The sequence below is a fragment of the Callorhinus ursinus genome, unplaced genomic scaffold, assembly GCF_003265705.2.
Source record: "Callorhinus ursinus isolate GAN/ISIS: 27379988/994484 unplaced genomic scaffold, GSC_fseal_2.0 scaffold57, whole genome shotgun sequence".
Classification (NCBI taxonomy): domain Eukaryota; kingdom Metazoa; phylum Chordata; class Mammalia; order Carnivora; family Otariidae; genus Callorhinus; species Callorhinus ursinus.
In genome coordinates this window covers 858,611-883,384 of record NW_027397119.1, presented here as the reverse complement: position 1 = coordinate 883,384, position 24,774 = coordinate 858,611, and the positions used below count along the sequence as shown (strand labels likewise).

Sequence of the window (24,774 nt, the reverse complement as noted above, 5' to 3'; positions counted from 1 at the left end):
GATAGGTGTGTAGCACTAAAGATTTCCCTTTTAGAACGGCTTTTGTTGCATCCCAAAGATTTTGGACTGTTGTGTTTTCATTTTCATTGGTCTCCGTGTATTTTTTTATTTCCTCTTTGATTTCTTCATTGACTTATTGGCTATTTAGTAGCATCTTGTTTAGCCTCCACATGTTTGTGTTTTTTCTAGTTTTTTTTCTTGTGATTAATTTCTAGTTTTATTGATATCACGTTGATTTGCCAATATTTAACCATCTTTGCATTCCCAGAATAAATCCCACCTGATTGCGGTGAATAATCTTTAATGTATTGTTCAAAGTGGTTTACTAACAATATCTTGATGAGTATGATACTGTTGTGGTCAGAAAAGATGCATGATATGATTTTCATCTTAAATATATTTCATTTAGGAACCAACAGTAAGTAATAGGACCGGAAGGCTTGGGGACACCTGAGAAGAGCTACTGGTTTGCAAGAGTGACTTATATTTTCCTTCTCAAACCAGGTGACTGAAGGTTGGTTACCAGGAAAAAACCCCGAGAAGGAAGAGAGTATAGCTGAAAATTCATGTTAGATGCACACATATTTCTTTTTTAAAAATTTTTTTTGTTTAAAATTAAGAATTTAGTTAACATATAGTGTATTATTAATTTCAGAGTTAGAATTTGTGATTAATCAGTTGCATAGAACACCCAGTGCTCATTACATCAAGTGCCCTTATTCATGCCCATCACCCACTACCAATTGCACCACCCCCTCCTCCAGCAACCCTGTTTGCTTCCAAGAGTTCAACATCCTTTATGGTTTGCCTCCCTCTCTGTTTTTATCTTATTTTATTTTTCCTTCCCTTTCCCTGTGTTTATCTGTTTTGTTTCTTAAATTCCACATATGAGTGAAATCATATGGTATTTTTCTTTCTCTGACTTATTTCACTTAGCATAATACCCTCTAATTCCATCCATGTTGTTCCAGTTGGCAAGATTTCCTTCTTTTTGATGGCTGAGTAATATTATACACACACACACACACACACACACACACACACACACACCATATTTTCTTTATCCATTCATTCGTCAATGGGCATCTGGGCTCTTTCCATATTTTGGCCATTGTAGACACTGCTGTTATAAATGTTGGAGTGCATATGCCCCTTTGATTCGCTATGTTTGTATCCCTTGGAAAAATACCTAGTAGTACAAATACTGGGTCATAGAGTAGTTCTATTTTTTAACTTTTTGAGGAAACTCCATACTGTTTTTTAGAGTGGCTGCACCAGTTTGCATTCCCACCAACAGTGTAGGAGGGTTCTCCGCATCCTCACCAACATCTGTTGTTTTCCTGAGTTGTTAATTTTAGCCATTTTGACAGGTGTGCAGTGGTATCTCTTTGTGGTTTTGATTTGTATTTCCTTGATGCTGAGTGATGTTGAGCACTTTTTCATGTGTCTGTCAGCCATTTGTATGTCTTCTTTGGAGAAATGTCTGTTCATGTCTTCTGACCATTTCTTAACTGGATTTTTTGTTTTTTGGGGAGTTGCATTTGATAAATTATCACTTAGGATAAAGGGTGAGTACCCTTTAACTGATATGTCATTTGTGAATATCTTCTCCTATTCTGTAGGTTGTCTTTTAGTTTTGTTGATTGTTAACTTTGCTGTGCAGAAGCTTTTTATCCCGATAAAGTCCCAATAGTTCATTTTTGCTTTTGTTTCCTTGCCTCTGGAGATGTGTCTAGCAAGAAGTTGTTGCAGTCAGGGTCAAAGAAGTTGCTGCCTGTGTTCTCCTTTAGGATTTTGATGGATGCCTGTCTCACATTTAGGTCTTTCACCCAATTTGAGTTTATTTTAGTGTATGGTGTAAGAAAGTAGTCCAGTTTCATTCTTCTGCATGTGCCTATCCAATTTCCCAACACCATTTGTTGAAGAGGCTTTTTTCCATTAGATATTCTTTCCTGCTTTGTCAAAGATTAGTTGCCATAGAGTTGAGGGTCCATTTCTGGGCTCTCTATTCTGTTCCATTGATCTATGTGTCTGTTTTTGTGCCAGTACCATACTGTCTTGATCAGTATAGCTCTGTAATACAGCTGAAGTTTGGAATAGTGATGCCTTGAGCTTTGATGTTCTTTTTCAACATTACTTTGGCTATTTGGAGTCTTTTCTGGTTCCATACAAATTTTAGAATGATTTGTTCCAGCTCTGTGAAAAATGTTGGTGGCATTTTGATAGGGGTTGCTTTGAATGTAGAGATTGCTTTGGGTAGCATAGACATTTTAACAATATTTGTTCTTCCAATCCATGAGCATGGAATGTTTTTTCATTTCTTTGTGTCTTCCACAATTTCTTTCATAACTCTTCTATAGTTTTCAGAGTGCAGATATTTTACCTTTTTGGTTAGATTTATTCCTAGATATCTTACGATTTTGGTGCAATTGTAAATGGGATAGATTCCTTGATTTCTCTTTCTGCTGATTCATTGTTAGTGTATAGAAATTTGACAGACTTACCTATGATGATTTTAATCCTGGGACTTTGCTGAATTCCTACATGAGTTCTAGCAACTTTTGGGTGGAGTCTTTTGGATTTTCTACATAGAGTATAATGTCATCTGAGAAGAGTGAAAGTTTGACTTCTTCTTTGCTGATTTGGATGCCCTTTCTTTTTGTTGTCTGATTGCGGAAACTAGGTACTTCAGTACCATGTTGAACAACAACAGTAAGAGTGGATATCCCCATCATGTTCCTGACCTTAGGGAAAAAGCTCTCAGTTGTTCCCCATTGAGGATGATATTTGCTGTCGGTCTTTTGTATATGGCCTTTATGATGTTGAGGTATGTTCCCTTTATCCCCACATTGTGGAAGGTTTTTATCAAGAAAGGATGCTATATTTTGTCAAATGCTTTTTCTGCTTCTATTGAGAGGATCATATTGTTATTATTCTTTCTTTTATTGTGGTATGTCACGTTGATTGATTTGTGCATGTTGAACCACCCCCGCAGCCCAGGAATAAATCCCCCTTGGTCATGGTGAATAATCCTTTTAAGGTACTGTTGGATTCTATTAGCTAGTATCTTGGTGAGAATTTTTGCATCCATATTCATCAGGGATAATGGTCTGTGGTTCTCCTTTTCAGTGGGGTCTTGTCTAGTTTTGGGATCAAGATAATGCTGGCCTCATAGAATGAGTTTGGAAGTTTTCCTCCTATTCTTATTTTTTGGAAGAGTTTCAAAAGAATGTTTGGTAGAATTCCCCTGGGAAACCATCCGGCACTGGACTCTTATTTGTTGGGAGATTTTTGATTAATGATTCAATTTCTTTGCTGGTTATGCGTCTGTTCAAGTTTTCTGTTTCTTCCTGCTTCAGTTTTGGTAGTTTATATGTTTCAAGGAATTTTGCCATTTCTTCCAGATTGCCTAATTTGTTGGCATATAGTTACTCATAATATTATCTTATAATTGTATTTCTTTGGTGTTGGTTGTGATCTTTCCTCTTTCATTCATGATTTCATTTATTTGGGTCCTTTCTCTTTTCTTTTTGATAAGTCTGGGCAAGGGTTTATCAATGTTGTTAATTCTTTCAAAGAACCAGCTCCTAGTTTCATTGATCTGTTCTACTATGTTGTTTTGTTTTTTTATTTCTATGTCATCGATTTCTGCTCTAGTCTTTATTATTTATCTTCTCCTGCTGGATTTAGGCTTTATTTGCTTTTCTTTTTCCAGCTCCTTTAGGTGTAAGGTTAGGTTGTGTATTTGAGATTTTTCTTGCTTCTTGAGGTATACCTGTATTCCTATATACTTCCCTTTTAGGACCACCTTTGCTGCATTCCAAAGGTTTTGAACTGTCGTGTTTTCATTTTCATTTGCTTCCATGTATTTTTAAACTTCTTTAATTTCCTGGTTGACCCATTCATTCTTTAGTAGGATGTTCTTTAACCTCTACTTATTTGTAGTCCTTTCACAATTTTTTTCTCGTGGTTGACTTCAAGTTTCATAGCATTGTGGTAGGAAAATATGCATGGTATGATCTCAGTTTTTTGTATCAGTTGAGTCCTGATTTGTGATCCAGTATGTGATCTATTCTGGAGAAGGTTCCATGTGCACTCGAAAAGATCATGTATTCTGCTGCTTTAAGATGAAATGTTCTGAATATATCTGTTAAGTCCATCTGGTCCAGTGTGTCTTCCTTCCTTCTTGATCTTCCGCTTAGATGATCTGTGCATTGCTGTGAGTGTTCAAGTCCCCTACTATTATTGTATTATTATCAATGAATTTCTTCAAGTTAGTTATTAATTGATTTATGTATTTGGCTGCTCCCAAGTTAGGAGTATAAATATTTACAATTGTTAGATCTTCTTGTTGGATAGACCCCTTTATTATGATATAGGGTCCTTGTTTATCTCTTATTACAGTCTTTGGTTTTAAATATAGTTTGATATAAGGATGGCTACTCCAGCTTTCTTTTGATGTCCATTAGCATGATAAATTGTTCTGCACCCCCACACTTTAAATCTGGAGGTCTTTGAGTCTAAAATGTATCTCTTGTAAGCAGCATATTGATGGGTATTTTTTTAATCCATTCTGATACCCTATGTATTCTGATTGGAGCATTTAGTCCTTTTATATTCAGAGTAATTATTGAAAGTTATGAATTTAGTGCCATTGTTTTACCTGAAGAGTTGCTCTTTCTGCAGATTGTTTCCGCTCCTTTCTGGTCTTTGTTACTTTTGGTCTCTCTTTCCACTCAAAAGAAGAAAGAAAAAGAAAAAAATAACAAAAACAATAACAACAACAACAACAACAAGCTAGATCCTGGGTGTGTTTTGGTCTGCTTGTTAAAAGAAACTAGATCCCAAAATAAAGATAGATAGATATATAATATACATAATATTATTATGTATTAATCTATGTATGTAATTATATATGTAATATTATGTATATATGTATGTAATATATATTATTATGTATTATAATTACATATAATCATACATATTTACATATTATATTATCCATAATACAATATAGATTATATTTTACATATAATTATACATATTATATAATATACATATTATATATTAATATATGTATTATGTATATTATATATTATATATTATACATTATAATTATATATAACTATATATTATATATAAATAAAATAAAATACAATGAAAGGAAACAAAAAATAAGAAAAATATGTATAAAAATAAAATTGAAAAAGAATTAAAAAATAAGAAAATAACTGAAAAAATAATACTAAAATAATAAAGAATAAAAATACAAAGAATGCTATATACTGTTTTCCCCAAGGGTTGAAGCTTTGGAGCCCTCCATGATCGGTAAACTTGGTGTGAACGAGTTCTTCGAGCTGGTCTTCTGGGGGCGGGGCCTGTTGTACTGATTCTCAGGTGGACTTGCCCTAGTGGACAGGAGCCTCCACAGTGCAGGGAGGCCGCGCTCGGTGTAAGCGGCTCTGGACTCCACTAGATGGTGCTGTTTTGCTCCCTGAAAGCTTTCAGCACTGATGGGTGGGGCGAATATGCTGTGCCCTGCTTTCTAGACCCGCTCCTGAAAATTTGAACCCACCACTCTTCATTGAGCCTTCACAGAAGAGCAATCAAGCACTCTTGTCTCACAGAAGAGCAATCAAGCACTCTTGTCTCCCCAGTTTCCGCCAGAACTCTGTGTTCACCCAGACTGTGGCCTAGCGTTTTTATCTCGGCCATGCAACTGAGTTTCAAAACTCCAAATTTTAAGGACTTCTGCTGTTCCTCCCGGGATGGGTCTTTCAACACTTCTGCCTTTTGCCAGACCCCTCCCTGGAAAGCTGTCGCATGACCCTGCGGTTGTTCGCAGGTTATGGCAACACAGAGCAGATAGCTGGAGCCTACATTCACTGTTAGCTGGTTTCTCCACTCGGGTGCCTGGGAACTTGGCTGCACTCAGGCACCACCTGATCTTTTTGAGATCCCAGGGATCCTCAGACCACCCTGTCACACCTGGGATTCCACCCTGCTTTCGCCATCTGAGCACATTTGAGCCAGGCACGTCCCCCACTGTAGCGGACTTCTAAAAGTTCTGATTTTGCCCTCTGCTGCTTATTCTACTTTAGGGTAGCTTCCTTAAGCAGGCTCCCTCCCCTCCGCCTAGCCTCAGCTACGTCACACTAGATTCAAGTCTCAGCACCTCCTACCTTCCAAACAGTGGTTTTCTATTTCCAGAATTGCAGTGTTTGTTTTCTCAGATCTCTGATTGATTCCTTGAATTGAATTCTACCAAACATTCTTCTGAAACTCTTCCAAATCATTTCAGAATGATTTGATAACTATCTAGTTGTATTCGAGGAACCAGACAAACTTAGGGTCCCCCTAACTCTTCTACCTCCTAACTCCCGATGCACGTGTATTTCTGATAGCGCAGGTCTCCTGGCAATGGCTTGCCCTGGCTAATTATTTTACTTTTCTTATTTCTGAAAATGTGCTTATGTTGCTTTTTTTTCCTTGAAGGATTTTTTTTCACTAGACATAATATTTTGAGTTCAGAATGTTTTATTTTCGTGTTTAAAAACTGTTTTCCATTATCTTCCAGCCTCCATATCTGCCAATAAGAAGTCAGCCTTCACTGAAATTATTGCTCCACTGTATGTAACGCATTTTTTTTTTATGGCTGTTTTCAAGAGTCTCATTATCTTTAGTTTCCGGTAGTTTGTATATAATACATTTTCTTTGTATTTATCTTGCATGGACTTTATTAATTTTCTAGATCCTATATAGTTATGTCAGTCATCAAATTTGAGGAATTGATGGTCTTGCTTCTTCAAGTATTTTCTTTCCATATTCTCTTTCTCCTTTCCTTCTCAGACTCCACGTACATATTTCCTTTTCCTATTGTCCAACCATTCCCACAAACTCATTTTATAATTTTTTCTTTTTTATTTAAATTGGATCTTTTCCATTGTTTATTTCCATTATTTTCATTTATTTTTATGCTCACTGTCTTTTGTCAATTCCATCCGTTTTAAGTCTCCCCAGTGAAGATTTTTTTTTTCAGATATTGAACTGTAAGTTCTAGAATTTCTTTTATGGTTTCTGTTTTTCTATTCATGTCTTATATTTTTATTCATTGAGAGTGTTTTTTTTTTAAATTTTGTTCTTTAGAATAGCTATAAATCTTGTTTAAAATACTTGTATATTCCGATATCTGGATAATCTCACACTCAGTTGATTTTCTTTCTCTTGAGAATGGGTCTGGATTACAGTCTTCTAGGTACTTGTATATCACATAATTTACTCACCTGACAACTAAGAAATGCTTTCTGGAATTTCCAATCCTACTCTTTTTTTTTTTTTTTTTTAACTTTCTTTACATCTTAGAGGAGAGTAGTAAGCTAAGGGTAGCAAAGCTTCTCAAATACTACATTGCTGCTCAAGCAACTTGTTTAGAAATATGTGCCACAAATTAGTTTGAGAAAGAAATTCTCAGAAACTGAGCAAGAATATCCAAGTTTAAAATACTGTTACAGGGGCATCTGGGTGGCTCAATCAGTTAAGCATCTGGCTCTTGATTTTGACTCAGGTCATGATCTCAGGGTCGTGAGACTGAGCCCCATGGCAGGCTCTGCCCTCAATCAGGAGTCGGCTTGAGATTCTCTCTCTCTCTTCCTCTGCGCCCCCATGCTCCTTCTCTCTCAATTAAATAAAATCTTTAAATAAAATACTGTTTCCTATTCTCTAAATAAACATTTTTTAATGTATTTTATCATTCTAAAATTTTAACAGTTCCCTTTCAAGAGTTCCCCCTCAGAACTGAGGAGGAGAAATGAAACTTCTACCTGCCTTTCTCCTATCAGCTGTTTTAATAGTCAGTGTGAGTTATAAGTTTTTACTTTTTTATTCAACCCCATCAATCTTTTAGTATAAATTCATTATAAATTCTGATACTGTCTTAATTTTTCATTTTATTTTTTAATTCCTGGTATTTGTCATGATTTTAAAATGTTGGCCACTATTTTTTTGAATCACTTTATTGAGATATAATTCACATATCATACAATTCACTCATTTAAAATGTATTGTGCATTCAATGTTTTTTGGTATAATCACAGAGTTGTATAATCATCACCACAATCAATTTTAGAACATTTACCTCTGTTAGCTATCCGCCCCTGCCTCCCTCCTCCAGCCTTAAGCAACTACTGATTTACCTTCTGTCCCTATATAATTGTCTATTCTGGACGTATCCTAAAAATGGAATCACATAATATGTAGTCTTTTTTGACTGGCTTTTCTCACTTAACATAAAGTTTCTGAGGTTCATCCATGTTGTGGCAGGTAATAGTATTTTATTCCTTTGTTATAACCAAATAATATTATATAATATATATGTTTTGTGTATATCGATAAGCATCTGGATTGTTTCTACTTTGGTTATTATGAATAATTCTGCTATGAACATTCATATACGATGCTTGGGTGAACATGTGTTTTTATTTCTTTTGGTATATATCTAGGAATAGATTACTGAGTCTATAATAACTCTATGTTTAACCTTTCAAACAACTTCCAGATTTTTTCCAAATTGGGTGTACCTCTTTACATTCCCATCAGCAGCATATGTGGATTCCAATTTGTCCATAATCTTAACAATACTTGTTACTATCTGACAGATTTTGATTTACATTTGCTTAAAGATTCATGATGTTAAGTATCTTTTCATGTGCTTATTGGCCATTCATACATATTTTTTTTGAGAAATGTCTATTTAGATCTTTTGCTCATTATAAAATTGGGCTGTCTTCCTATTTTGAGTTGTAAGAGTTCTTTAATTCCAGATATGAGTCCCTTATCAGATATATAATTTGCAACTATTTTCTTCTATTATATCTGCTGTGCTTTCATTTTCTTATGTCATTTGAAGCATTAAGGTTTTTAATCTTGATGAAGTCCAATTTGTCCTTTTTTTCTTGCTTGCTTATGTTTTGATGTCATATTGAAGAATCTATTGCTATATCCATAGTCAAGAAGATTTTAAGCCTTAATTTTTACCTGTATTTGTCAGCATATTCATAGATACTTAAAAAAAAGAAAGAAAACCTGTTGACCAAAAAATATTTTAACTATGAAATGCTACTTAAAATACAGGAACATGCAAAGTATATTTCTAAAAGTTCCTGTTCAGTATTTCCCTGAACTATGGTATATCAAAAAATAATGGAGTTTTTTCCCGAAATCAGTTTCATGACCTACAGGGTCTTTACTCTCTCATCTTCACTTTCTTGGTTTCTCATCACAGTTCTTTTTTTTTTTTTTTTTTTAAAGATTTTATTTATTTATTTGACAGAGAGAGACACAGTGAGAGAGGGAACACAAGCAGGAGGAGTGGGAGAGGGAGAAGCGAAGCAGGCTTCCCGCGGAGCAGGGAGCCCGATGTGGGGCTCGATCCCAAGACCCTGGGATCATGACCTGAGCCGAAGGCAGACGCTTAACGACTGAGCCACCCAGGCGCCCCTCTCATCACAGTTCTTGATAACTCTCATCTAACTGTAGAAGCAATATAATTCAAAATGAAAAATTATAAAATACAGGAAGTATAAAAATTTGCAAGTATTCTAATTTCTTAAGCCTATTAACCTCAAACCACATAGAATTATTACAGCCATACTTTGTATTTCCTCTCAGTATTCTTTTTTTTTTAAAGATTTATTTATTTATTTGAGAGAGCGAGAATGAGAGAGAGAGAGTACATGAGAGGGGGGAGGATTAGAGGGAGAAACAGGCCCCTCGCCAAGCAGGGAGCCCGATGCGGGACTCGATCCCGGGACTCCAGGATCATGACCTGAGCCGAAGGCAGTCGCTTAACCGACTGAGCCACCCAGGCGCCCCCTCTCAGTATTCTTTAAGTATTTATATATCTAGATAATACTATAAATACAATATTGTAACCTCCAAATTTTTACTTATAACTATAGTCACCTTTGTGTATGTTTATATCGCCTCTTGACTATACTAGTAGTTCTGTACTAGGATTTGTAAATATTTTAGTCTTCTACTCATTTGAGGAAGATGGTATATTTGTGCCTTTAAGCATTATTTAGTATTTGATGAATAACTAGGCTCCCATTAGAGGACTTATTAATACTTACTAATGCTTGCTACAAGCATAAGAGGTGATAGTTTTTATATTTTTATGATGTGATAGATAGATATTACATTAACAACTTTATTTCAGAGGAAGTAAAGTTGACTCAGAAAGCCTTGAAGTTATCTCATAAATTTTAGACAACTGGAAGAGTTTAGTTGGAATTAAGTACTGAGTTGAGGCCCATGCTCACTTTCTGTGGGTACTATACGTATAGGAGACCTAGTGCTATGATTTGCCAGGTAGAATGCAGTCCACCTAATGAGTGAAGCACTGCTCTCAGCTTATAAATTTGTGAACCTCTGAAAATCCAAGTTCAAAATAAAACTGAGATACACAACACTTGAAAGAATAAAGAAAATAAGTATAGAATTGACTACATAATGCATACATATACATGTAGGTTTACTTTTTTTTTTTTAGATTTTATTTATTTATTTGAGAGAGAGAGGGAGAGTGAGTGAGAGAGAGCACAAGCAGGGTGAAGGGCAGATGGAGAAGCAGACTCCCCGCCGAGCAGGGAGCCTGATGTGGGACTTGATCCTGGGACTCCGGCATCATAACCTGAGCCGAAGGCAGACACTTAACGACTGAACCACCCAAGCACCCCATGTAGGATTACTTTTAAAATATATATTCAGCAAAACTATGCTGGTTTCATTCACACGTGGGAAATTCAAATTTCCCTTCATGACAGAGTACCCGAAATGACTGCATTGATGTCTTTGCTCTATATGGCCATTTACAGTCAAATTCCACAAAATCCCCCGTTTTCACATAAAGTTTTTTTATTTCTTTACTTCTTAACTGTATGTTATTTTTGTTCATGTTACCTTCAGAAATTATACAAGCATCTGAAAGAAGAAATAATAAAAAATAAATTATTAATAGTATAACTTTTCCTTTCCAAGAATAGTGAAATTTCATCTAAGAATATTTTGGAATTAAATAAAATTATGAAAGAATATTAAAAGCTAATATTTATTGAGTTTGCCAGGTACTGTTCTGAGTACTTTGTATGCATTTTTTCTAAATACTGCACATCATTTCCCTGGGCTACATAAGAGGAGATGGGGGTTCAGAGAGATTGAGTAATTTTTCCAAGGTCACATACTTTAGTGAGTATTTTGAGCCAGAATATGGACCCTGGCAGTTTGACTTCAGAGACTATGCTCTTAATTACTATGCATTATATACCTATAATACCAAATAGGATTAAATTAAAATGTTCTATTAGGGTCAATGTTATTCACCTTCCTTTCCCAACTCAGGATCCTCTTTTACATTGTTTCCAAAGTGTGCAGTGTGAGCACATGAATATATTAACTTCTTACTAAATATTATAGTAAAAATAAGTTTATTTCCATCTATCAGATATATAGTACAGAAAGTGGGCTGAAGAAGACAACAATATATATAAAAACGAACCATCTCTTTAAGTATTCACTTAGCATATTCTTGAAGGTAACTATAAATGAGACCGAAAACTCTACTAGCTATTATATTGCTTGTTTAGAGCTCCTTTTCTACAAAATAATTATTGATGGTTCATAACTTTTGTGAAACCTTGATTTCTGTAGAAAAGCAGTGTTACTTCCCCTCCCCCCATGATCAGAGTCCACTCATTCTTTTTTAAATTCAGCATTGTGAGAGGTAACATTTCCCTGAGTAAATAGCACACCCTGGCACTACTAAGCAGTATGTTCTCTACAGCCCATAATCTCTGACAATAGGAATTATTCAAAGTTGCTGAAAAAGCCCAAGGTGAAATTTGAGGAGCCATCCTAGGCAGTGGTAACCATAAGGAACTTTTTTTAGTACCTAGATTTGTCCAAGCCCAGGAGATTGTAAGATATATTACTGAGTGTTTTCCTGATAACATATGATAGACTAGTCCTTGTACTGTTAAGGAGAGGTTGACCTTTTTTCTCCCTGACTTTTCTGTAGACATGAGAGGCCACCAGAGGATATGGCTTAAATACATGAAATTTGGAACCAGATTGCTGTGTCTAAATCCTAACTCCACCAAATACTCGTCAAGTGGCTTGATCAATGTCAGACAGGTTTTCAGCTGAATTCAATTAAATAAAAGTCATCCTATGAAATTAGTCCATGAAAATTTTACTATGAATATCAAATCTCAGACTCCAGGAGAATATGAAGAACTCACCTATGCATTTTGGTGGTTCTGACCACTGTCCATTTCTGCATATTACATCTATGGAGCCCCGAAGCTCATAGAAAGACTGGCAACGGTACTGGACTGTTGATCCTGGAGGATATACTGATAATGGGAATGATGTGATATCTCCATTGTTAATAGATGGAGGGGCACCACAATATTGTGTAGACTCTGGAAAATAAATAACACGTATATGTTGAGAGAAAACCAACATGTAGTTTAAGTGAAGTAGTATAAATAAATCTCCTTATATTATATCTTCAGTGTCTTATATGATGTCTGAGAGCTCAAGTAACTCATTGTATAATTTCTATAATATAACCTGATAACCAAAAAATATTATAGTGCTTCCTTTTACCCTAAAGTAAAATACTCTTAAATATTAAGTGTATATGTATTATAAGGGCATGCAAGTATAAGTATTAAGAATAGGGTTTTTTTTTTTAAGATTTTATTTACTTATTTATTTAACTGACAGAGAGAGAGGGAACACAAGCAGGGGGAGTGGGAGAGGGAGAAGCAGGCTTCCCGCCAAACAGGGAGCCCGATGCAGGGCTCCATCCCAGGATCATGACCTGAGCCCAAGGCAGATTCTTAACCGACTGAGCCACCCAGGCGCCCCAAGAATAGTTTTTATTTAAAGCATGATGAAGAGATAAGTAAATCTTATCTGGTCTACTGCCTACCATCTTCATAAAAATTTTTACTTAAGGAGGAAAGGTAAAAATAAATAACTCCCTTTCCATTTCTATTCTCTGGGACTACTGTTATTTTATGCAAATAGCATGTGCCTATCAGTACATGATCATAAACTCTTAGTTTTACTGAAATGAATTATTGACATACTACTTTCCATTTATTTTTCTGATTCCAAATAATAGCATCTTTCTCTGTCAATAAATGTTTCAACTTCATGTTAAGAATGACTGGGACAGGGGCCCCCGGGTGGCTCAGTCGGTTAAGTGTCTGCCTTCAGCTCAGGTCATGAAGCCAGAGTCCATATTGGGCTCCCTGTTCAGTGGAGAGTCTGCTTCTCTTTCTGCCCCTCACCCCACTCTCATGTTCTCTCTCACTCTCTCTCTTTTTAATGAATAAAATCTTTAAAAAAAATGAAAAAAGAATGGCTGGGATACAGGGGCACCTGGGTGGCTCAATTAGTTAAGCGCCTGACTCCTGATTTCTGCTCAGGTCATGATCTCAGGGTCATGAGACTGAGCCCCACATTGGGCTCCATGCTCAGTGAGGAGTCTGCCAGAGATTCTCTCTCCCTCTCCCTCTTCCTCTGCCCCTTCCTCTGCTCTCTCTCTCTCAAATACGTAAATAAATCTAAAAAAAAAAAAAAAAGAAATGGCTGAGATACATTCCATTGTACTGATTTGTCTTCCCATATTCACTAAAGATATAGATAAGAAATGGCCAAATAAATACTCTTATCCCAAATAACTTCTTCTACCTCTTGTTTCATTGAGTTACTATTCCTGCATTTTTCTCCGACTAACTCTTTCATGTGGGCACAAGATTCCTTCCCCTTTAAATTCAGCAAAAACCCTACTCCATGAATTGTCCCCTTTTGTCTGTATCATCAATTTCTCCCTACCTGCCAAATCATTCATCAACATACAAACATGCTGAAAATGTCACAACAGAGTAAGGTAAAATTTCCATTTATCCATACCCCCTGTCTAGCTACTGCCTCATTTCCCTATTCCCATTAGAGCAGAACTACTTGTTTCCTATCCTCCCTGATCTGACTGTATAACCCCACATTCTCTCTTGAACACACTGCAATTAAGTATTCCCCCCTGCTGAAGTACCTCTAAGCAAAGTTACCAATTACTTCAGGTAGCTAAATTCATTGTTCAACTATCACTCATTTTGTCTAGCTCTAGGCAGTCTTTGACATATTCGCTGTCCTGTTGAACGACATTTTGCAATATGTCCTTCGCATTGCTTCTGGGACACCAGCTCTGGTAATGTGATTTATGATAAATATTTGTCTTTCTCCCCATTGCTGGCACAGAGATCCTAAAACCCTTGGGATTTCCTAAGTGATGAGAGTAGTACATGTGTCTTTTGTTATGTAATGAGATAAATTTTGGAAAACCCATAGGTAACCTGAGGATAGGCTGGTTGCTAGGAGGATTAACCATGTGATTAGAAGGTGGAACTTTCAGTCTCATCCTGACATGTGGGGAAGGGAGAGGGGCTGGAGGTTTGAATCAATCACCAATGGCCAAAGGTTTAATCAATCATGCCTATGTAATGAAGCCTCCATAAAACCCCAAAAGGACAAGGTTCTGAGAGTTTCTGAGTTGGTGAACTTTTGGAGATGTGGGTAAAGTGTGGGCTGGAGAGAGCATGGAAGCTCTGTGCCGTTTCCCCATACCTTGCCCTATACATCTCTTCCATTTGGCTGTTCTTGAGTTAAATCCTTTTATAATAAACCTGTAATCTAGTAAATAAAATATTTTTCTGAGTTCTGTGAGCTGCTTTAGCAAATTAATCAAACCCAAGGAGGGGGTTTGTGGGAACCTCCAATGTATACCCAGTCAGTCAGAAGCACAGATGACAACCTAGACATGCTACTGGCCTCTGAAGTGGGGGTGCAAGGAGTAGTCTTCTAAGACTGTGTTCTTAACCATGAAGTCTGATGCTATCTCTGGGTAGATGAGATAGTCTCTGAATCTAGGTGAATTGTAGGACACCCAGCAGGTGTCCTAGACTTGCTTGTTGGTTGTGGGGGAATCCCCCTACACACACACACACACACACACACACACACACACACACAACGTAATTGTGTCCTTGAATCATTTTATCAGCCTTCATTAGTTTTCTTCCACAACCCTATCTGGGTGCTCCTCATTTCCCAGATCTCTAATAATGGAGAGTCTCCAAGGCTGTCCCTTTGACCTCCTCTCTTACTTAGCCATTTGAATTCTCTATGTGGTCCCATCCAGTTCTATAGCTTTAGATATCATCTGTATACTAGCAGTTGCCAAATTTACATCCTAGCCCTGACCATTTCCAAATTGCCCATTATACGTCTTAAGCTGCATATCAAGTAAGTATACTTAATAGAAGTGGGTATCTCAAGTATAAACTTATTTCTTCTGTGGCCACTGTTGCCCATAGAGAAACAGTTTTTTTAAAAGTGAGAGAATTGGGTAACTAGATGACAATTTAATGCTTTAGAATACAGTGCAATAGATAAATCATAAGTTCTTTTTCCTGTTCTTTAGATAAAGCAAAGAAGATTAGTAAACACTTTTTTGTAGCACTATTTAGAAAAAAACTACTAACCAATACACTGTGGTAATGACTGCCATTGTCCATTTTTACACACAATTTCTCTTGGTCCGTGAAGTAGATAATTTTCTTTGCAGAGAACAGCTACTTTTGTTTTATCCCAATAATTCACTGTGGTTAGCATATTCTGAGCATTAGGTATCTGAGGTGGAGGTGGGCAGAATTCTCTCCATCTTTCTAAAAAAGTTTGAAATTAAATTATTACAATAACAAAAGCTAAGGAAAAGCAGCTCAACAAGATAATGCTGTTATAATTTCAGTATAGTGGAACATCAAATAACTAGTAACTCCTTCTCTGTGTGTGTGTGTGTGTGTACATATGATGCTATAGTAACAAATATACTTTATCTTAACCTAGTTTATGGTTTGCAAAGCACTTTCACGTTATAACCACTGGGTTAAAATTTGTATTTAAATAAAAATATTTGAACACCTAACAAAAATTAATAAATGACACTGCAAAATTCCTCAACAAAGAGGAAATGAGGCACTGAAGTAGGAAAATTTCTGCAGAGTAAATGGCCCCATCTATCTACTGAATGTGCCTGGTCTTCTTTTCATGTGCTATCCATAGCTTGTCCTCTAGCCTGTGAATCAGACTTCACTAATTGAAAATGTACAATAACAGTAATATCAGGCTAATCTTTTTTTTTTAAGATTTACTTATTTATTTGAGAGAGAGAGAGCACAAGTGGGAGGGGCAGAGGGAAAGGGAGAATCCCAAGCTGACTGTGCTGAGTGTGGAGCAATAAAATAATTAATAAAATAAATAATTCCATTCTCTTTTTCCCAAGATTTTTTGTGTAGATTTTGCCAAGATGAAGAACCTGACCAAGAAATACTGTATGGAAAGGGAACTCAGGACTCCAAAGAGAACTCCAGGGAAAGAGAGGTGTGCAACCGGAAGTCATCTCAACACTGAGGGTGGGGTAGACAGACTCCCTGGATGCTTTATTTAGATTTTCTTGCCCTAACATCAGATGTTAGCAGGGCACTTGGAAAAGATTGACACATGTTTTTTTGTTTCTGAGCTCTTAGAAATTTTAACAGTCATGCCGGCCTTCATTCCACCTATAAATATTCTTTAAAAACTCTATTTTATTTATATTTAAGTTTCTGATGGCTATCCCACCCTCTCACCGTTCTAGGAAGGACGGAAGCAGCAACATGACTTTCTTTTTTCCTTGGAGAGAAATTTCTGGAATTTCATTTATTGGTTTCTTAGCTCTCTGATGGACTGTTTTTTTTTTTAATACTGTAATTTTATAGTTTATCTTGATTTTTCTTGTTTTCAGGGTATAAGTAACATTACCTTCTTCCTTTTCTTAATAAAAGAAACTAAATTCTACAGCCGTAGTAAAGTTACTCTTGTGGCCCAGCTTGTTTCATCATTTTTCCTTTTATCCTACCACATATGTGTAATTTCCAGTTTTTATTTTCTACTCTAAACATACACATATGAATCCACAATTAATATATTATTAGTGTCTGTGTATTTATCTTTTTAGCATTTATAAGGGCTATGCTATAGCATATTGTAAGGCAACTTGCTTTTTTCATGAACTATGATGTTTTAAGACCCATATATGTTTGGATATATAATACAGAGCATTAAAAGAATATCCTTATTTCCTTTGCCTAGTCCTCCAAATTCAATTATACCAAGATGTAAAGTGAGATGATAGGGGCGCCCGGGTGGCTCAGTCAGTTGGGCGGCTGACCCTTGATTTCAGCTCAGGTCATGATCTCAGGGCCCTGATATGGAGCGCCCTGTCAGGCTCTGCTCAGCACAGAGTCTGCATGGGATTCTCTCTCTCTCCTTCTGCTCCCCCTCCCCCATCCCTTCTTGTGCTCTCTCTCTCCAAAAATAAAATAACATAACATAACATAAAATATAAAAAAGTAACATGAGAAACCACTTTTATAACACATGCCAAGAGATTATAAAATATACTCTGCCACTTTTAAACTAGTATTACAGACATGAGAAGCTAAAGAAATGAGTTTTAAAGAGCCAGTAGTGAAGGTTTCTTTAAAAAGTGCTGTCTGTATGTTATATCATGGGAGAGAGAAGGGAAAACTCCCATTGAACTTAAGCCAAGTGAAAGTAGAAAGCTTCTAAACAATTGTTTTTCCTATAGAATTAATGGTACAGGGAATAGTCTCCGACCCACATAAAATTTAAGATGAACAGAAGTGGTCTGTCTGGTAAAACTCCTGAAGACATAGCTGCACTGGTGATCCTCTCCATTTCCGAATCTCAGTGGCTAGAAGTGAACCCATGGGAAAAGGCTAGCTGTGGGGTGTCTTAAAAGGGCTCTCCCCGAAAAGTCAACTATGGGGAGTGAAATAACTCCAATGGAGAAATGGACTCAAAATCCAGGGCTGGTAGAGTTTTACCAAGGCAAATACACATGGATAAGGGAAATCTCCAAAAATATCATTCTCCCAAGATCTGTAAATGCCCTTTTCATGGTATTTTCCTTTTCAATTATGTTTTTATTTTCAAAATTGTATTCTTATATTATTTTTCTTATATTTGTATTTTTGTCTGCTTTTTGGTTATAGAAATGCCTATTTGGACCCGTCCACTATTCTTCTTGACTAGAGTAGAATTGATTAGAAGGCCTGTTTATTAATCTTTTCCAAAATTAGTATTATTTCATGGATCAGCTGTAAGTAAAATATCCTATTTCATTCACACTGCTTTTACTTTTATTATCTTACCTCCTAATATCTGGAGTTAACTTTTCCTAACTTTTGGGGAGATAGATAGATATCTCCAAGCTTATTTTTTTAAGGCTATGAATGTCACTCCAAATTTTGGTTAGGTTGCATCTCAAAGGTTTTACTATATGTTCTTACAATTATCATATAGTTCTTAGTATTATAAAGGCTATATTATCAAGTCATTTGGAAGTGCATTATTTCACAAGTTGAAGGGTAGAGGAGTAGATAAATGTTATTATTTTAAATATTATTTCTTTGTGGTTATAGAAAGTGATCTATAGGGTATTAATATTTGAAACATGTGAGAATTATTTAATGCACAATAAGTGGTTAATTTAAGTAAACATTCCAGAGGCATAGAAAAGGTTTTAAAATTCTTGAAACTCTCAGAACAATATTTCTTCCTTACATAAAAATAAAAATACATTCAATAAAGAAATTTAATAAAAATTAAAACATTTTACTTGTTTTAAACAAATCAGTTACGTTCTTGAAATTATTGCCTATTTAAATTTAACATATTCTACTTTTCACTCACAATTTCTAATGACATCACGCTCTTTTGTTAAGAATTAATACTTCATCTTGCTGATTGGTATATATTTTATAGGATTTCTTTCAAAGGATGATTTCAAGTGGTAAATTCTCTTGGTCTTTCCTATGTTTAAAAATTTCTTTACTTTACAATCATCATAATCACATGTAATCATAAATAATTTGGTATAGAGAACATTTGGTTGACAATTACTTTCTCTAAGCACTTTAGAGATATTACTGTGTTTATTCTGGCTTCTTATATTGCTGGTGAGAAGTCTGAAGTCTACTCTATTTTTTCTATTTTATTGTCATTTCTCTGTAAGCACTCTATCTTCTCTATAACTGGTTTATTTAATTTAACACGGTGCCCATTTTATAATTGTTTGTAATATATAATCCTGTTACTCAAATAATTTGAAAATAAGCCTTTGAGGAATGTGAGATTTAATCTCACATTATTTATTTATGAAATAATGTTAAAATTATTTATGAAAATAATTTCTTAATCAGATCATTTTTCTTCCCGATTTTCTACTTTTGGTCCTTCACAATGTTATTGGGTTTTAGTTGTTTCCTAATGTCATTGAAGGTCGAGTTTTGTTCGATTGTTACAGTTCTTTTTTATTCTTTTATGATTTCAAGAGTTTGTAATAGAGTAAAAATGGGCTTACTCTATCATCTTTACCAGAAGGCAAGGGTTTTTAAATGATAATATTTGTCTGAAAATAGTGTTATGAGTTGTCTCGAACTTCATCACTTAAAAATTACATATTGGAGCACTTGGGTGGCTAAGTCAGTTGAGCGTCTGCCTTCAGCTCAGGTCATGATCTCGGGGTCCTGGGATCGAGCCCCGCATCAGTCTCCCTGCTCGGCGGAGAGTCTGCTTCTCCCTCTCCCTCTCCCTCTGCCTCCCCCTCCTACTTGTGCTCTCTCTCTCTCAAATAAATATATAAAATCTTTAAAAAGAATTACACATCACAATAAATAATTTAATTTAAAAACATACTGATTACAAGAGAAATTTTCTGATAAAGATGTAACAAGGTCTACAAAATCTTTAAAACAAACCTTACCTCTGCAGTCTGGTTCAGGATACCATTTCCCATTTATGCAGACTGATTGCATGTATTTGACCTCCCACAAACATCTGTAATTTATTCTGGCACTATGATTATATTCCCTCATATATGGCTTCATCAGTACTCTTGTATGAAGCATTGGTCTTTCGCAACTCTTAAGTTGGTTTGTTGCTATAAAAAATTCATATATGATAAGAATATTGAGCAGAAACTAGCAATTATTTCAATAAAACATCTAAAATATTAATGGTACAATTAAATTACGTTTGATGCCTTCAAGCAATATCACATAAAGCTGTTCTTAATTTCATTGCATGGACTATGCTGTTGAAACAGGAAAAAGGAAACAAAAATCTGTATTCCATCTTTGAATGACAGAAAAATATGTCGAAGTCTTTTTGGGAAATGTGAGTGCAAGACGGATTAGTCTGGTCCAGGGTCTTGACTAGAGGACAGTCCTTATAAACTTCATTCAGCCTAATTTTTAAAGGCCATGAAAAGGCATACATATGTCATTGTTTTCCACTAAACTATGTTAAATAAATATTCTCAAAGCGTTTCAATAATAAAAAGAGGTGATGCATGAGTAAGTCTGTGGGAAGTACAGTCTTAGGAGAGAGAAATCTGGATGTCACTTGAGGTTCAATTACTCCCACATTTCAGAAGCTTAGTAAAGACCCTGACTTAATAAGGCAGAGTAAGCTCAAAGGAAGACCACCCTGATGACAACACTCAGAACAAGCCTTTACAATGGGCCACTTGCTTGTCTAGGTAGTTTTTATTGCCATAATTCTTCCCTATTGTCCAAAATATATAGATCATTAATGGAACCTTTCCTGAGGGTGTCAAAGGATGGGATAATGAGACATAGATTGCTCTGCTACTTCTCTCCATTTATGTGTTTTTCTCCGGTAATCCCTATTTTTACATTTACCCTGTGTGATGCTAGTGATTGGATGTCTGTATTCCCCTTATATAAGAATTGTTGACCATGAACATATCTAATTTACACCTTCTTATAACAGAGTCCAGGTTCTTGGGGTTGGAGAACATTCCCTGCTGGTCATCATGAGTGGACAGTGACCAGGTATCTGCAACAGCTACAGTTTTCATCCCCTGGAATGGGGACGCTGGTTGATAATCCAAAAATCTAGATGATGAAGGAAGAGAGTGGTCCTGGGTTTTCTACTTTAGAATCTTGAAGAATAGCAACAGGGTCTGCTAGTCTTTAAAGCTTAAAATTAAAGGCTTGAATATATTGGGATTGCCGGACATCGGACAAAGGAGAACAGTAGCTGAGGACATCAGGAGAAAACTTGCACACACTTATGCATTATGTCTGAAAGCCCAAGGACTGCTAGAATGCGGGGTGAAAGAGCAGATCGCACAGGCTGGTGGACTGAGAGAAAAACCTGAAATGGATTTTACTACGTCTGTGGAAGAATCATGTAGACAATCATGTAGACAAGAAAGTCTAGAAGAGAGTTAAAAGAATTAGAGGCACAGGAAGAGCAGGGATCAGATCTAGTTCCTAGATCATGTATCCAACTCTTTCTCTAAGAGGAGACTCCAAACACCTCAGAACTTAATGGGACTTAGGCTATTGTTTTGGTTGTTATTTCTGGACAAGGCAGAGGTATTTTTTTTTTTTACTTAGTTCGTATTTTATTGGGACTGACTTGACTGATTTTCACCATTTGAGACGTAATTACAACAGTACTGAATGTCAAGAGCAAAAGGAGCCACCCACAAATGAGTAAACTGGAAAGGTTCATTAGCTTTGGATTGGAATTGAGGGGAAAAAGCTGTTCAGAGCTGAAGGAAGGTCCTTAAATCAAGACTACTAGGTCAGTTTATGGAAATAAAAGTCCCGATTTGTACAAATGCCCACTAGGCAGGAGAAACGGGCAGGACAGAAGACGTGGGCTGTGGGGACAGCTCATCTGCACCAGGGACGGCTGGGCTGGGTCCCGGAGGTAGGAGGCTGAAGTCTAGAGGTAGGTTAACACATTCACCCAAAACCCTTGTTTCCCAGTCCGTCTCGAGGATGCAGCAGTTTTCCTCATACAAGGAGAGGTATTTTTATGAGCTAAAGCAATAAAATAAAAGAGATTAAACTGTAATTATTTATAAAAATAAAATATCCAAATTAATTATTAGAACTAATATGGCAATCCAGCAAGAATTGGACCAATATACAAAATTAAATTACAATCTTGCATGTAGAAAGTATAACTCTCCATATATATAAATTAGTAGAAAATCTCATTTGTTTTATCAATAGAATCCCAAAGGACTTAGGGAAAAAATTTATTTAGAAATAATTTTCATGAGGTTTGATATAAGACCTGAATGAATAGATTAAAGCATTATATTCATGAGAGGAAGAATCGATAATAAATAAAATTGATTACAGTTAGCTGAATTTATAAATTTCATACAACCCCAAACAAAATTAAACCAGAATTATCAGAGAACTTGTTTTTGAAATACAGATGGATTGGGACATTTTAAAGAATAGCCAAGATGATTCTAATAATTAAGTGATTAAGGTTGTTATAATAATAATGACTTCCATATTAGCATAAGAATAGACAAACAGGTTAAGGGAGCAGAAGAGATAATCTAGAAATAGATATATTTATAAATAGGGTACTAGTAAATGGCATATGGGGAAATAAATATTAGTAGAAAATAGAACAGACAATTCACTTAGTATTGATATAGTTTTCCATATAGAGACAAACGAAAGCACTCTGATATAATGTAAATATATCAGATAGATTAAAGAAATAAATCTTAGTAATGAGATCATAATGCTTAGAAAAAAAGGGAGTATCTTTATGCCCTAAAAAAGTAAGGGATTCTTCAACAAGATACATATACATATACAATTGAAGAAAGGAAGATTGATAAATGAGTTTAAACAAAACCTTCCAATGAAAAAGACATCATAGAAACATTACAATAAAACAAAAATACTTTAGATCATTTACAATATAATTATGAGAATATTCAGTTCAGAACTCAAATAAATCTTAAATCAGTAAGAAAGTACAAAATAAAAGAAAAACGCTCATTGCACAGAAGAGAAAATCCTAGCCTCCTACAGATACTTGTACTGATGCTCAATATTACTATTATTCAGAAAAATAAAATTAAATGTGAGATAATGATTTTGACCCATCGACCTGGAAACAATTCAAAAATACTAAAATATCAAGTGGTGACAAAGAGGAGTAAGGTCTCTGTATATATTTGGCAGTACCTTGTAAAGTCAAAAGTATCTACAACCCGAATCCATTAGCTCCACTTGTACGTGTATACTTAAGGAAATATTGAAGCATGTCTTTTATACCAGGACAAAAATAAATAATTTCCATTTCCAGTAGGGTAATGAAGTAATAAAACAAGGTACATTCTTAAGGTAGATGAAGACACAGTAAAATTACAATGTTGAAGGAAAGAGCATTTTGCAAGTAGACAGTAATTGTGTAAGTTTAGGAAAAAAACACAAAAATCTCATCCTACAGGTTTTAAAAAATAATATATATATTACTTATATAATTTATAAATAAGTACAAATTCTACTCAATTGGGATTTCCTTCGGGAGGACGATAGGATAATGGATACTTCCCTTTTTCTTCAATGATTTTATTTAAAGGATTTATTCTATTACCAAGTATTTGAAGCAAATAATGTCAAAAATGTAAATTCTGAATAGTGGAACATGAATTTTTCTCTTTGTTTTTTCCCCATTTTTTTCAACTTTAAGCAAAAATTGAATCAAAGTACCTCAGCTATGTCTTCTCATCTAGAACCCCTCTGGGTAGTGCAATTGCTGGATCGTATGGTGGCTCTATTTTCAACTGTTTGAGGAACCTGCATACTGTTTTCCAGAGTGGCTGCACCAGCTTGCATTCCCACCAACAGTGTAGGAGGGTTCCCGTTCTCCGCATCCCCGCCAACATCTGTCATTTCCTGACTTGTTAATTTTAGCCATTCTGACTGGTGTGAGGTGGTATCTCATTGAGGTTTTGATTTGGATTTCCCTGATGCCGAGCGATGTTGAGCCCTTTTTCATGTGTCTGTTGGCCATTTGGATGTCTTCTTTGGAAAAATGTCTGTTCATGTCTTCTGCCCATTTCTTGATTGGATCATTTGTTCTTTGGGTGTTGAGTTTGATAAGTTGTTTATAGATTTTGGATACTAGCCCTTTATCTGATATGTCATTTGCAAATATTTTCTCCCATTCTGTCGGTTGTCTTTTGGTTTTGTGGACTGTTTCTTTTGCTATGCAAAAGCTTTTTATCTTGAGGAAATCCCAATAGTTCATTTTTGTCCTTGCTTCCCTTGCCTTTGGCGATGTTTCTAGGAAGAAGTTGCTGCGGCTGAGGTCGAAGAGGTTGCTGCCTATGTTCTCCTTTAGGATTTTGATGGACTCCTGTCTCACATTAAGGTCTTTCAACCATTTTGAGTCTATTTTTGTGTGTGGTGTAAGGAAATGGTCCAGTTTCATTCTTCTGCATGTGGCTGTCCAATTTTCCCAACACCATTTGTTGAAGAGACTGTCTTTTTTCCATTGGACATTCTTTCCTGCTTTGTCAAAGATTAGACCATCTGACCATAGAGTTGAGGGCCTATTTCTGTCTTGATGATTATAGCTTTGTAATAGAGCTTGAAGTCTGGAATTGTGATGCCACCAGCTTTGCTTTTCTTTTTCAACATTCCTCTGGCTATATGGGGTCTTTTCTGGTTCCATACAAATTTTAGAATTATTTGTTCCATTTCTTTGAAAAAAGTAGATGGT

At 35.7% G+C, this 24,774-nt stretch overlaps 1 protein-coding gene across 3 annotated transcripts in view; it reads right to left on the bottom strand.

The window, feature by feature from the left end:
• Window positions 1-10,517: 10,517 nt before the first annotated feature.
• Window positions 10,518-24,774, bottom strand: part of CFHR5 (complement factor H related 5) — a 28,472-nt gene continuing 14,215 nt past the window's right edge. For 2 of the 3 annotated variants that reach the window (XM_073884556.1, XM_073884557.1), the window contains exons 7-10: window positions 19,958-20,134; window positions 15,612-15,794; window positions 12,297-12,479; window positions 10,518-10,980 (exon numbers count right to left, since the gene is read on the bottom strand). In XM_073884556.1, the coding sequence (XP_073740657.1) occupies window positions 10,784-10,980; window positions 12,297-12,479; window positions 15,612-15,794; window positions 19,958-20,134 (740 nt within the window). In that variant the 3' untranslated portion in view covers window positions 10,518-10,783. The remainder of the gene's footprint in view (window positions 10,981-12,296; window positions 12,480-15,611; window positions 15,795-19,957; window positions 20,135-24,774) is intronic. The other variant, XM_073884558.1, reaches the window with a different exon arrangement.